Raw genomic sequence first — 15612 nt, forward strand, 5'->3', positions numbered from 1 at the left:
ACATCCAGCCCAGAATGTGGCATGTGGCAATCTGCCAAAGCAAACCACAAAATTACACATATTATTTGCTCTTAAGTGGATGCTGATTTTGATTTTTTTTTAAATTTGATTTATTATTGTTGCATATATTAGTATACAGTGAAAAGTATTGTTTTTTGTGTGCTATACAGACAAAGCATACTGTTCATTGAGAAGGAAAAGAAAAAGTGCAGAATGTAGTGTTACAGTCATAGCTAGGGTGTAGAGAAAGACCAACTTAATGTGAGGTAGGTCCATTCAAATAACAGTTGACAGCAGGGAATAAGCTGTTCCTGAGTCAGTTGATACAGGACTTCAGATTTTTGTATTGTTTTCCCGATGGAAGAAGGTGGAAGATAGTATGTCGTGGCTCATGGGACCCTTAGTTATGCTGGCTGCTTTTCCAAGGCAGCGGGAAGTGTAGGCAGAGTCAATGGATGGGAGGCTGGTTTGCGTGATGCACTTGGGCTTCATTCATGACTCTTTGTAGTTTCTTGCAGTCTTGGGCAGAAAAAGAGCCATACCAATCGGTGGTAGAACCAGAGAATGCTTGAAATGGTGCATCTGTAAAAGTTGGTGAGAGTTGCAGCTGACACGTCAAATTTCTGTAGTCTTCTGATGTAAGGCTGGTAGAGAAATTATTGGAGAGGATTCTTCAAGACAGGATTTATTCCCACTTGGAAATAAGTGGACATATTAGCGAGAGGCAACATGGTTTTGTGAAGGGGAGGTCGTGTCTCACGAACTTGATCCTCTATTCCCATCCTACTCATGTACTTGCCAAGACATCCCTTAAAAGTCACTACTATATCTTTATCCACTACCTCCCCCGGCAATGAGTTCCAGGCACCCACTACTCTCTGTAAAAAATCTGCTTTGTATATCTCCTTTACAACTTGCCCCTCGCACCTTAAACCTGCGCCCCCCAGTAATTGATTCTTCCACCCTGGGAAAAAGCTTCTGACTATCCACTCTGTCTATGCCTCTCATAATCTTAGAAACATAGAAAAACTACAGCACAATACAGGCCCTTCGGCCCACAAAATTGTGCCAAACATATCCCTACCTTAGAGATTACTAGGCTTACCTATAACCCTCTATCTTACTAAGTTCCATGTACTTATCTAAAAGTCTCATAAAAGACCCTATCAAATCCGTTTCCACCACCGTTGCTGGCAGCTGAGTGAAAAACTTATCCCTGACATCTTCCCTGTACCTACTGCCCAGCACCTTAAACCTGTGTCCTCTTGTGGCAACCATTTCAGCCCTGGGAAAAAGCCTCTGAATATCCACTCGATCAATACCTCTCAACATCTTATACATCTCTATCAGGTCACCCCTCGTCCTTCATCTCTCCAAGGAGAAAAGGCCGAGCTCCCTCAACCTGCGTAGCTGCTTTGAGCGTCCTATGAACTACGACCCCAAGATCCTTCTGATCATTCACACTGCCAAGAGTCCGACCATTAGTATTATATTCTGCCATCCTATTTGACCTGCCAAAATGAACCACTTCACACTTATCGGGGTTGAACTCCATCTGCCACTTCTCCGCCCAGTCTCGCACCCTATCAATGTCTCGCTGCAACTTCTGACATCCCTCCACACTATCCACAACACCTCGAACCTTTGTGTCATCAGCAAACTTACCAACCCATCCCTCCACTTCCTCATCCAGGTCATTTATAAAAATCACAAAGAGTAAGGATCCCAGAACAGACCCCTGGGGCACTCCACTGGTGACGGACCTCCATGCAAAATGTAACCCATCTATAACCACTCTTTGCCTTCTGTGAACAAGCCAGTTCTGGATCCACAAAGCAATGTCCCCTTGGATCCCATGCTCCCTCACTTTCTCAGTAAGCCTTGCATGGGGCACCTTCTCAAACACCTTGTTGAAGTCCATATATACTGCATCTATTGCTCTTCCTTCATCAATGTCACATCTTCAAAAAATTCAATCAGGCTCGTAAGGTATGATCTGCCTTTGACAAAGCCATGCTGACTATTCTTAATCATATTATGCCTCTCTAAATATTCATAACTCCTGCCTCTCAGGATCTTCTCCATCAGCTTACCAACCACTGAGGTTAGACTCACTGGTCTACAATTTCCAGTGCTATCTCTAATCCCTTTCTTGAATAAAGGAACAACATCCACAATCCTTGAGAATTTCTCCCGTCTCCATTGATGATGCAAAGATCGTCGCCAGAGACTCAACAATTTGCTCCCTCACCTCCCACAGTAGCCTGGGATACATCCCATCTGGTCCCGGCAACTTATCTAATTTGATGCTTTTCAAAAGTTCCAACACATCCTCTTTCTTAATATCTACATGCTCAAGCTTTTCAGTCCGCTGCAAGTCTGCACTACAATCACCAAGATCCTTTTCTATAGTGAATACTGAAGTAAGGTATTCATTAAGTACCTCTGCTATTTCTTCCGGTTCATACAAACTTTCCCACCGTCACACTTAATAGGCCCTATTCTTTCACTTATTGGAGAAACTTGGCTTGTTCTCACTGGAATGACGGAGGTTGAGGGGCAACGTGATAGAAGTCTACAAGATTATGAGAGGCGTGGACAGAATAGATTATCAGAATTTTCCCAGTGTGAAAGAGTCAATTACTATGGGGCATAGGTTTAAGGTGCAGGGGACTAGGTTTAAAGGAGATGTATGAGGCAACTTCTTTACACAGAGAGTAGTGGGTGCCTGGAACCTGTTGCCGGGAGAGATAGCGGAAGCGGATATGGTAGTGATTTTTAAGGGCATCTTGACCAATTACATGAATAGGATGGGAATGGAGGGATTTGGTCCCTGGGAGGGTAGAGGGTTTTAGTTAAATCAGACAGCATGGTTGTTGCTGGCATGGAGGGGGCCAAAGGGCCTGCTCCTATGCTGTAATTTTCTTTGTTCTTTGAAAGTAGAGGCATTGGTGAGCTTTCTTAACTTTGCATTTGTGGTTACAACTGGAGAGAAGCAATCAGTTAAAGATAAGTGGCTTTGTGTGGGGCAAGACATACTTTCTGAAAGCTGCTAAGGCTTGCCAGCTGTTCCAGTGGGTATACTGTATTGGGCAATTACTGGCTAGCAAAACACAAGCAGAAGCAAAGGACGAACATACAAATGAGCCGATTGGACACCTTCAGCCTGCTCCACAATTCAGTAATTTCATGGCTGATCTTATTGTGCGTCAATTTGCCTACCCCCAATAACTTTGATTCCTTTTTTGAGCGCAAAATCCATCTGTCTCTGACTCAAAATTGGTAACCATGGGTGATTTTAACATGCATATTGACTGGATCAATCAAATTGGTAACTGCAGGGGAGATTTCAAAGAGTTTACAATGGATTGTTTCTTACAGCAGTATGTTATGGAACCAACCAGGGAGCAGACTATTTTAAATTTAATGTTAAATATTCTTAGCATTTTGAGTGGCACAGTGGCGTATGGTTAGCACTGCTGCCTCACAGTGCCAGGGATCCGTATTCGATTCCCGGCTTGGATCAATGTGTGGAGTTTGCACATTCTGCATGGGTTTCCTCCAGGTACTCCGGTTTCCTCCCACAATCAGAAAAAAATTTGCCCTCAGCGGAATCCGAACAGACACCAGAGTGTGGTGATTAGGAGATTTTCGCAGTAACTTCATTGCAGTGTTAAAGTAGAATCATAGAAAAAAACTACAGCACAAACAGGTCCTTTGGCCCACAAGTTCTGCCGATCTTATCTTTACCTACTAGGCTTGCCTATAACCCTCAATCATATTAAGTCCCATGTACTCATCCAGAAGTCTCTTAAAAGACCCTCAGGTGGTGGGTGCGTGGAATCAGCTGATTCCACGCACCCACCACCCTGAGTGAAAAGCTTACCCCTGACATCCCCTCTGTACCTACTCCCCAGCACCTTAAACCTGTATCCTCTTGTGGCAGCCATTTCAGCCCTGGGGAAAAGCCTCTGAGAGTCCACCTGATCAATACCTCTCATCATCTTGTACACTTCTATCAGGTCCCCTGTCACATTTATTAGTGTCACCTGTAAGTCTACATGTGACACTAATAAATAACCTGAAATGTAACAAAGAAGGGTTGATGAATGGTCTTGTTGTTAAAGATCCTCTTGGGAAGAATGATCACAGCATATTAGAACTTCAGATTCAGATTGAGCGAGAGAAGACAGCTGCCAAACTAGAGTTTCAGCTTTGGGCAGAAGTAATTATTCAAGCCTAAGGAAAGAGTTGGCCCAAGTAAACTGAGCACAAATAATGGAGGGTAGGACAGTTGAAGAACAATGATGGATGTTCAGCGTGATATTGAATACCCCCCAATTATAGTATATTCCTGAGACAAAGAGGATTATAAAAGGAAGAAAAATGTTGCATGGGTAGACAAGGAAATCAAAAAGGATATAAACACAAAAAGACTAGGGCATACCAAATTGCAAAAGATAATGGCAAGCTGAAGGATTGGGAGACCTTTAAGGTTTAGTAAAAGGCTACTAAAAAGAGAATCAAAAAAGTTAAGATGAACTACGAAAGGAAGCTGGCAGAAAACATAAACACAGAAACCAAAAGCTTCTTTAAGAATATGAGAAGGAAGAGAATAGCTAAAGTAAGTATTAGCTCTTTAGAGGACAATACTGGTGAGGTATTAATGGGGAATACAGAGATGGCAAAGGCACTAAACCAATATTTTGCCTCTGTCTTCATGGTAGAGAATGATGAAGATTTTCCAAAAACTATAGTTAATGCAGAGGAACTAATGAGAAGATATTGAATCAACTAATGGGATTAAAGGCAGATAAGTCTCCAGGACCTGATGGCCTATACCCCAAGGTGGCAGCAGAGATAGCGGATGCATTCGTTGTAATATTTCAGAATTCTGGTAGGGCTCCAATGGTTTGGAAACACACTAATATGAGGCTCCTATTCAAAAAGGAAGAGAGGCAACAAGTAGGAAACTAGGCTTGTGAGCTTGATCTCTGGTGGGGTAGTTGCTGGAGTTAATCATTAAGGAGGAGATGACTGAGTATTTGGAAAGACGAAGCTCAATCCACCATTGTCAGCACGGTTTTATGAAGGGAATGTCATGCTTGACAAACTTGAGAACATAACCAGCAAGATGAATAGAGGGGAACCTGTAGATGTGGTCTATCTAGACTTCTGGAAGGTGTTTGACAAGGAGCCCCATAAAAGACTGATTCAGAAGGTGAGGTCGCAGGGGACTGGGGCTAGAATACTCAGTTGGATTGAGGATTGGCTGACTGATAGAAAGCAGAGGGTCAGGATAAATAGGTCCTCCTCTAGCTGGCAAAATGTAACCAGTGGAGTGCTGCAGGGGTCAGTCCTCAGACCTCAGACCTTGTCTTAGTTATGAGGAGAGATTGGGTAAACTGGGGTTATTCTCCCTGGAAAGACGGAGAATGAGGGGAGACCTAATAGAGGTGTATAAAATTATGAGGGGTATGGATAGGGTGAACAGTGGGAAGCTTTTTCCCAGGTCGGAGGTGACAAACATGAGGGGTCACAGGTTCAAGGTGAGGGGGGTGAGGTATAACTCCGATGTCAGAGTTTTACACAGAGGGTGGCGGAGGCCTGGAATGCGCTGCCAAGCAGGGTGGTGGAGGTTTTCACACTGGGATCATTTAAGACTTATCTGGATAGTCACATGAGCAGACTGGGAATGGAGGGACACAGAAAAATGGTCTAGTTGGACCAATGAGTGGCACAGGCTTGGAGGGCCGCTGTGTTGTTCTTTGTTCTCAACCGTTTGTAATCTACATAAATGATCTGGAAGCAGAGACAGAGTGTAACATAGCAAAATTTGCAGATGTAACTAAAATAGGTGGGAAAGCAGTCAGTGAAGAGGATATGAAGATTTTACAGACATATAGACATAGGCTAGGAGAATTCCAAATTTGGCAGTTGGAGTTTAATGTGGATAAGTGTGAGGTTGTCTATTTTGGCTGAAAAGAATAGAAAGGCAAGTTATTACCTAAATAGAAAGCAGATTCAAAATGCGTCCGGGCAGAGGGATCTTGGTGTCTGTGTTCATGAATCGCAGAAAGTTGGTATGTGGGTGCAGCACATAATAAAAAAGGCAAATGGAATGTTGGCATTTATTGCAAAGGGACTGGAATATTAAATAGAGAAGTGTCGCAATTGTATAGGGTGTTGACGAGACCACAGCTGGAGTATTGTATCCAGTTCTGTTTAAAGTTTTAAAGTTTTAAAGTTTATTTAATAGTGTCACAAGTACGCTTACGTTAACTCTGCAATGAAACTGTGAAAATCACCTAGTCGCCACACTCCAGTGCCGGTTCGGGTACACTGAGGGAGAATTTAATACATTCAATATTTTGGCATCAACTATTTTCTGCGGTAATGAATGCCAAAGGCACACCACTCTTTGGGTGAAGAAATGTCTCCTCACATCTGTCCTAAATAGTCTACCCCGAATCCTCAGACTGTGACCCCTGGTTCTGGACACACCCACCATCAGGAACATCCTCCCTGCATCTATCTTGTCCAGTCCTATTAGAATTTTATAAGTCTGAGATCCCCCTTCATTCATCCGAACTCCAGTGAAAAAACAATTCTAAACTAATACTAGCACTGATTTGTTAAAGGTAAGTCATATTTAACTAATTTAACTTGATTGAGTTTTTGATGGGGTAACAGCAAGGATTGATGGACGTAATGCAGTTGGTGTAGTGTACTTGAACATCTTAGAATCCTAAAGTGCAGAAGGAGGCCATTTGGCCCATCAAATCTGCACTGACTGCAATCCCACCCAGGCACTATTCCCATAATCCTATACATTTATCCTAGCTTGTCCTCTGACACTAAGAGACAATTTAGTATGGCCAACCCACCTAACCCCCACATCTTTGGACTGTGGGAAGAAACTGGAGCGCCTGGAGGAAACCATGCAGACATGGAGAGAACGTGCAAACTCCACTCAGTCAGTGACCCAAGTGAGGAATTGAACCCAGGTCCATGGTGTTGTGAGGCAGCAGAGCTAACCACTATGTCACCCTGCCATCCAAAGGTATTTCACAAAGGCTTTTGGGCATTGGGCAAATGCCCAAAGGCATTTGTTAAATTGGGCAAATGCCTTTGGACATTTGTCCAAAAATACCACGTACAGGCTGATCAGTCCATGGAATCAAATTGGTCGCTGGCAACATGGATGTCAAATTGGCTCCAGTATTGGAGGCAGTGGAGAGGAGGTTCACTAGATTGATTCCAAGGGTGAAAAGTTGACATATGAGGAGAGATTAAACAGTTTGGGCTTGTACTCGCTGGAGTTTAGAAAGATGAGAGGAGATCTGATCGAGGTACGTAAAATTTTAAAAGGGATGATGAAGTAAATATAGACCAAATGTTTCTTCTTATGGGGCAATCTCAAACAAGAGGCTACAGGGATAGGTTGAGACGCAGTAGATTTAAAACTGAGATGAGGAGGAACTACTTGTCACAGAGGATGGCGAATTTGTGGAACTCGCTGCCCCGTAGCACGGTGGAATCTGAATGGTTTCAAGAAGGATATAGATATATTTCTTATCAAAAAGGGATGAGGGGATTTGAGGAACAAGTGGAGAGGTGTATTTGAGACCAGGGAGAGATCAGTCATAATCTGACTGAATGGTGGAGCAGACACAAAGGGCTGAATTAATTCCTATGTTCCTAAAAATATTCAATGACCCTGCCTCTGTGGCTTTTGGCAAAGTTAGTTTCAAAGATTCATGGCCCTTTGAGAGAAAAAAATTCTTCTCATCTTGATATTAATTGGGAGACCTCTTATTTTTAAACTATTTCCCCTAGACTTTATTTGATATTCTTTTATGGAATGTGGGCTCGTTGGTTCAGGTTTTAGTTGCCAAACCCTTGAGAAGTTGGTGGTGAGCTGCCTTGAATTGCTGCAATCATAGACTATCATAGAATCATACTGTGTGGAAGGAGGCCATTCGGTCCATCGAATCTGCACTGACCACAATCCCACTCAGGCCCTCTCCCAATAAACGCATACATTTACCCTAGCTAGTCCCCTGATACTAAGGGGCAATTTTGCATGGCCAATCCATCTAACCCACACACCTTGGACTGTGGGAGGAAACTGGAGCACCTGGAGGAAACCCACACAAACATGGGGAGAATGTGCAAACTCCACACAGACGGTGACCCAAGCTGGGAATCAAACCTGGGTCCCTGGTACTGTGAGGCAGCAGGGCTAGCCAATGTGCCACTGTGCCATCCCAAATCACATATTGTAGGTATATCCACAGTGCTGTGAGGATGGGCATTACAGCATTTTGACCCAGCAGCAATGAAGGAGCAACAATAAGTTCTGAATCAGAATGATGTGTGAATTGGAGGGGAACTTGTATACAAGAACAAAGGAAATTACAGTACAGGAATATTCTCACAGTAACTGTTTTTTTGGTTAGAGGAGGAGAGAGGGAGGGAAACACTAATCAGCCTTACCACTCCTTGACACCAGGGTGATGACAGAAGGCTGCTTTAGTGCCTGGAAGTCAGTGTCTAGTGGCACAGCATAGGGATCTGTGTTGGCCCCCTCTATGTCACTCATATAAACAACATTGATGACTATATGGGGGCATAGGATTAGTAAGTTTGCAGATAACACAAAGATTCGCTGGGTGATTAACAGTGAGGTGGAGTGTCTTGGCTACAAGAAGATATAGAAGGAATGGACCGATTAATGGAAGATGGAATTTAACCATGAAAAGTGTGAGGTGATACACTTTGAGAGGAGTAGTTTGACAAGAAAGTGTTCAATGAATGGTGGGACACTAGGAAGTTCTATAGAATAAAGGGACCTTGTTATGTTTGTCCACAGATCTCTGAAAGCGGAAAGGCATGTTAGTAGGGTGGAGAAAAAGACATATAGGACACTTGCCTTTATGATTTGAGGCATAGATTACAAAAGCAGGGAAGTCATTTTGGAGTTGTATATACAACTCCAAAGTTGTATATACGAAGCCATGGCTAGAGTACTGTGTGGATTTCTGGTTGCCACATTATCAGAAAGATGTGATTGCACTGGAGGAGGTGCAGATTCACCAGGATACTGCCTGCGATGGAGTATTTAAATTATGAAGAGAGGCTGTATAAGCTTGGGTTGCTTTCATTGTAGCAGAGAAGACTGAGGGGCGACCTGATCGAGGTGTACAAAATTATGAGGAACATGGACAGAGTGGATAAGGAGTAGTTGTTCTCCTTAGTTGAAGGGTCAGTCACGAAGGGACATAGGTTCAAGATGAGGAGCAGGAGGTTTAGGAGGGATGTGAGAAAAACCATTTTCACAGAGTCTGGTGACAGTCTGGAATGTGTTGCCTGGAAGGATGGTAGAACCAGGTTGCCACATCCTTTAAAAAGAATCTAGATGAGCTCTTGGCACGTCATAACATTCAGGGCTTTGGACCAAGTGCTGGCAGATGGGATTAGGTGGAAGGTCAGGTGTTCCTAATGTGTTGGTGTGGATTCAATGGGCTGAAGAGCCTCTTCTGCACTGTGTGATTCTCTGATTCTATTTCTTTTTACTCTTAGAAAATAGCTGAAACTCAAGGGAGAAACAATCTCTTGGAGATTCAGTTAGAGGAAGCAAATCGTTTGGTCAAACTAACACAGACTAAAGAAAACTGCATGAAAGAAGGTAATTAAAGTTGGGCAGGAGCTCGTGCTTCTTTATTTGCAGCCTTACTTTGAATTTTGCTTAAGATCACTTAAATTTGTTGGAGGTATTGAGTAATTCCTTTCGTGACATTTATAATACACCATCTAAAACAGCTGATATGAGAGTCATAAGCAGAGACTTTTGCACCTTTGACGACAGAAATATGTGAATATCAGGGTACAATAACTCTCATCATGAGGTAAACTACAAGTTAAGAGTGGAAAATAACTGAATATTATCTGAATGACGTATCTGGATTAGATTCTCAGGGGTTAATTTGGGTAGCTCCAAGAAGGAGCATGGGGATCACAGTGTATGATTAATCAATGTCAGTTGAATGGAACGAGGCAGCCCTATATCCTTTGGCAGACTCTCCATTGCCATGGGCCAGATTTCATGGCCTTGGTTGCGTATACCTCCATCTACATCGCCCCAATGCAAGAGTTGGCCAATGCATCTAAAAAGAGCTCGTTCCACAGCCATAAGTGCTGCCAGTTGCTAGGTAAGTGACAACTCCACCTCCCAATGCAAGTCCTACTTTCAAGAGCTTACACATGAGCAGTGGGAGAAAACACATTCTAAATGAGTCACACACAGAGTAATTGTAGGAATTGACAATTTGGAGCACAATGGAAATTTGGTGTCGATGGAAAGAAGTGTTCCTTGCATTTTTTCTTTGCTTTCTAACTTTCTAAATCTTCAGAGAGTGGTCTCACCCTGCTGCAGCAGTAGAGGCTGCAAGAGAGAGAGCTGATTGGTAAGTAATGGGTAAGATCAGGTAAGTATTTACTACTTTTATTGCTTATAGTTTGTAAGGTCTTTTTGTGGTTTATGGTTTGTATATTCTATAGCAACAAGGATCAGGAAAGGAGGGCCCTAGCGTAATTGAGCTATAAGGTTTAATTTTAAGAAATTCATGATTGGAGAACTCAAAACCATGGTCTGCTCCTCGTGTTCCATGTGGGAGGCTGGGAACATTTCTAGTGCCTGGGGCCAGCATGTGTGAAGGAAATGTCTCCAGCTGCAGATCCTGGAAATCCAGGTGTTGAAGCTGGGCTGGCAGCTGGGGACACTGGAATATCTGCAAGGCAGAGAGCATCGTGGATAACACAGATAGAGGGGTGGTTATAGCTCAGGCTAAGACTCCATAGACAGAAAGAGAATGGGTGATCACCAGGTAGAGTAAGAGAAAACCCTGTGGCCATTCCCTGCAGAACAGATATATTGCGATGGCTACTGCTGGGGGAATGGCCTATTAGTAACAACCAAATTTGTTGTGCCATGGTTGGCTCTACTATACAGGAAGTGTGAAAGTTCAATAGTTATAGGGGATTTAATTGTAAGGGGAATAGGTTTTTCAGTGGCCGCAAACAAGATTCCAGGATAGCTTGTTGTCTCGTTGGTGCTTGGTTCAAGGATGTCTCAGAGCGGCTTCAGAACATGTTGGAGGAGGAGGATGAATAGCTATTGGTTATGGTACACATTGATACCAGTGACATAGGTTAAAAAAAGGAACAAGGTTCTAAAAGCCTAATATAGAGAGTTAGGAAGTAAGTTGAAAGCTAAGACCTCAAAGGTAGTGATCTCAGGATTACAACCTGTGCCATGTGCTAGTCAGAGTAGAAATACCAGGGTATGCTAGGTGAATATGGTGCAAGAAGGAGGGATTCCTGGGACATTGGGACTGGTTCTGGGAAATGGGAGAAATACAAATCGGGTTATACCTGGGCAGGACTGGGACTGATGTGCTAGGGCGAGTATTTGACAGTGAATTTGGGGAGGATTTAAACTGGAATGGCAAAGGTTGAGAACTTGACAGGGTGCCAAGGAAAAAAAAAACAAATACAGTAATTAAAGAATGTACAGTAAAATGCAAAAAATGGTAGACAGGGTAATCAAGGACAAGACACAAATAGAGCCGTCTACAGAGAAAAGTTAGGATGATTAAAAGTGGCAAAAAGGCAAGTATGTTTGTAACTTCACAAAACATTTGGAAAAGGGTAGATGAACTGAAGGCACAAATCAAAGTAAATGGATATAATCTCATAACCGTTACTTTTAAGTTTATCTATTAGTGTCACAAGTAGGCTTACATTAACACTGCAATGAAGTTACTGTGAAATTCCCCTAGCACCCACACTCTGGTACCTGTTTAGGTACAGTGAGGAAGAATTTAGCATAGCTAATGCACCTAACTAGCACATCTTTTGGACTGTGGAAGGGAACTGGTGCGCCAAGAAGAAATCCACGCAGACACAAAGAAAACGTGCAGACTTTGCACAGACAGTGACCAAGCCGGGAATCAAACCCAGGTCCCTGGTGCTATGAGGCAGCAATGCTAATCACTGTACCACCATATGAGTGAAAGGAGATCAAAACTGGAAACTTAGTATCCAGGCATATTTGACCATTCGGATGAACAGGAAGGAAGGAAAAGGTGGTGGGGTAGCATTGTTAATAAAAGATCAAATGAGGTCAGTTGTGAGAAATGATTCAGGCTCAGATGATGCAGAGTCCATTTGGAGGGATGTGAAAACAGCAAGGGAAAGAAGACATTGGTAGGAGTACTGTATAAACCCCCCAAACAATAACCACACTGTAGGAAAGGGAATAAATCAGCAAATAATAGGAGCATGTAAAATGAATTGATTAATGATTATGGGTGATTTTAATCTTTAGGCTGATTGGATTAATCAAGTTGGAAATGGTAGTTACAAATTCATAGAGTGCATTAGGTTCCAACGAAGGGCCAGCACCAACCGAATGGCCTCCCTTGCCTTTTTTAAAGTTACGTTTATTTATTTCTGGTATCTTACTAGAGCAATATGTCATGGAGCCAAACAGGAAATAGAATATCTTGAATCTGTAGTGGGAAATGAGGCAGGTTTGATAAATGACCTCTGAGTAAAATATCCCTGAGAAAGTAGTGATCATAACATGATAGAATTTAATCTTCAGTTTGATAATGGAAACTTGCATTGGAAACAATTGAATTTAACTTAAATAAAGAGAATTGCAATGAAATGAGGATAGAGTTGGCCAAAGTGTACTAGGTGGATGGACTACCTAAGATACTTATGTCAGACTCCTATTCATGGACTCCAGCTCAGCCTTTAACACCATTATTCTTATAAAACTCATCTCCAAACCTCATGACTTGGGGCTCAGCTCCTCCCTCTGCAACTGGATCCCAGAATTCCTAACCCACAAAGTCAGTAAGGATAGGCAACAATACCTCCTCTACAATCATCTTCAACACGGGTGCTCTTCAAGGCTGTGTCCTCATGGAATGGAGGGATACAAACGAATGGTCTAGTTGGACCAATGAGCAGCACAGGCTTGAAGGGCCGAAGGACCTGTTTCCTATGCTGTACTATTCTCTGTTCTTTGTTCTCAGCCCCTTACTATATTCCATCTACACGTATGCCTGTGTGGCAAAATTCCCATCGAACTCCATTTTCGAGTTTGCTAATGACATCAGCATTGTGGGTCAGACCATAAACATTGACGAGACACAGTACAAAAAAGAGATAGAGAATCTGGTGAACTGGTACGAAGGCAATAATCTCTCCCTCAATGTTAACAAAATGAAGGAGATTGTCATTGACTTCAGGAAGCGTAATGGAGGCATGCTCCTGTTACTTCAATGGGAATGAAGTAGAAATGGTTGAGAGCTTCAGGCTTTTAGGTGTCAAGATCACCAACTACCTGTCCTGGTCCCTCTATTTGGATGCTATAGTTAGGAAAGCCCACCGATGCCTCGATTTTCTCAGAAGACTAAGGAAATTTGGCATGTCTACGACAAGTCTCACCAAATTCCACAGATGCACCACAGAAAGCATCCTTTCTGATTGTATCACAGCTTGGTATAGTTCTTGCTCTGTCTAAGACTGCAAGAAACTACAAAGGGTCATGAATGAAGCTCAATCCATCATGCAAACCAACCTCCCATCATTTACATTGTCTGCACTTCGTGCTGCTTTGGAAAAGCAGCCAGCACAATCAAGGACCCCACGCACCCCAGACATTCTCTCTTGCACATTCTTCCATCAGGAAAAAGATACAAAAGTCTGAAATCATATACCAACCAACTCAAGAACAGCTTCTTCCCTGCTGCCATCAGACTTTTCAATTGATCTACTTCGCATTAAGTTGATCTTTCTCTACACCCAAGCTATGACTGTAACACTACATTCTATATTCTCTCCTTTCCTTCTCTTTGTACAGTATGCTTTTTTCTGTATAGTGTGCAAGAAACAATATATTGTTTCTTGCCCGGTGGTTGGAGGCAGGCAGGGCCTAATCCCACACTAGCATCAGAGTGCTGAGTGGTCCAGTGCACATGCACTGCTCTTCCAGTATACTGGGTGATTGGTTGACACATGCCTCTGACCCTGGACATCACTGGCCTTCCGATTGCTAGCCCAGACCCTCCCCCCACATCACCAGTACCCCCAACCCCTCCCCACCTCCAACATCACTGGCCCAGACACAGACGTCACTGGTCCCAAACACTTCACCCCAACCCCCAGTCGCTGGCCCAGCAGCACCCCATGATTACTGGGCTAAACAACCCCCCAACTTCAATCGCTGGCCACGGTTCCCTTCCACCCAATTGCTGTCCCAGAAACCTTGATTTCTGAGGCCCAGAACCCTCCCCTAGCCCTCATTGCTCACCCTGAACCACTCTCCATGTCCAGCCCCAAACCCCCAGATGGATAGCCTCTTGATGGCTGGACGCAGCCTTTGAGTGCTGGCCCCACCATCAGCCCCCATCCCCAATGCAGAGTTACTCCCATTCCCTCCCATCTTACCTCCCCCCCATTCCTGCTCTGGCTCTGCCATCATTTGGCCCTGTCCCCAAAGCCACACCCTCTTGGCACTGCCCAGTGCCCAGTTTGCCAGGCAGGCAGTGCATGGGGCACTGCCAGGGTGCCAGGCTGGTAGTTTCTGTGGACCATACCACTGGTGGGGTCAGAAAATTTAGTGAATCCCAGGCTTACTAAATAGATAGAAATGCTGATTTCCATATTGTAATTAGCAAAGTTGATTATATAAAATGGCCCAGGAAGTTCACAACTGACCAGACGCTGGTGGTGTCGTCAGCAACTTGAAAATGGATTTGGAGCAGAATTTGGCCACGCAGTCATAAGTGTAAAAGGAGTACAGTAAGGGGCTGAGGACATAGCCTTGTGGGCCACTGGTAGTCAGGATAGACTTGGAGGAGGTGTTGTGTCTTATCCTTATAGATTGCAATCTGTGGGTTGGAAAGTCTAGGATCCAGTTGCAAAGGGAGGAACAAAGCCTTCAACCATGAAGTTTGGAGATGAGATTTGTTGGGTTAATGGTGTTGAAGGCTGAGCTATGGTCAATAAAAAGGAATCTGACGTAAGTGTCCTTGTTGTCCAGGTGTTCTAGGTTTGCGTGTAGGGCCAGGGAAATGGCACCTGCTGTGGACTGCTGGGGCGATAGGAAAACTGTAGTTTGAGCCAACTCTGCACAGACAAAACATATCATACTTTTTGCCATGGAACATTCTTTTTGGCAGAGTTGTTAGAAATTTCAGATTTTTTACATACTGTGTGAGTAACTATTATCTTCAAGTTAGAAATAACTTGTTTTGGAGGCTTGTACATTTCTCCTTTAACCATTAGTTTTGTTCTGTCTTTTCAAATTGGTTGATTATCACTAAAACGTGATTAAATGATTCTTGGTGCCACAACAGTGCTTTGCCCAAATGTTATTTTCTACACATGAGCCCTAAGTATTGATTGCTAACAGGTTATCTTCCCTGCTTCAACTCTCATACACCCCACTTTTTGCCAGTTGCTTCTGAGTTATCTGTGACTCAGTGACAACACATACCATTGATTTAGAAGGATATGAATTGAAGACATATT

General features: G+C 43.3%; 1 protein-coding gene across 1 annotated transcript in view; it reads left to right on the plus strand.

The window, feature by feature from the left end:
• ccdc152 (coiled-coil domain containing 152) overlaps positions 1 to 15612 on the plus strand; it is an 88950-nt gene that overhangs the window by 18952 nt on the left and 54386 nt on the right. The window contains exon 2 of the mRNA XM_080189561.1: positions 9586 to 9691. Within this exon, the coding sequence (XP_080045687.1) occupies positions 9586 to 9691 (106 nt within the window). The remainder of the gene's footprint in view (positions 1 to 9585; positions 9692 to 15612) is intronic.

The sequence above is a fragment of the Carcharhinus amblyrhynchos genome, chromosome 5 (assembly GCF_965287045.1).
Source record: "Carcharhinus amblyrhynchos chromosome 5, sCarAmb.v2.hapA, whole genome shotgun sequence".
Lineage (NCBI taxonomy): Eukaryota > Metazoa > Chordata > Chondrichthyes > Carcharhiniformes > Carcharhinidae > Carcharhinus > Carcharhinus amblyrhynchos.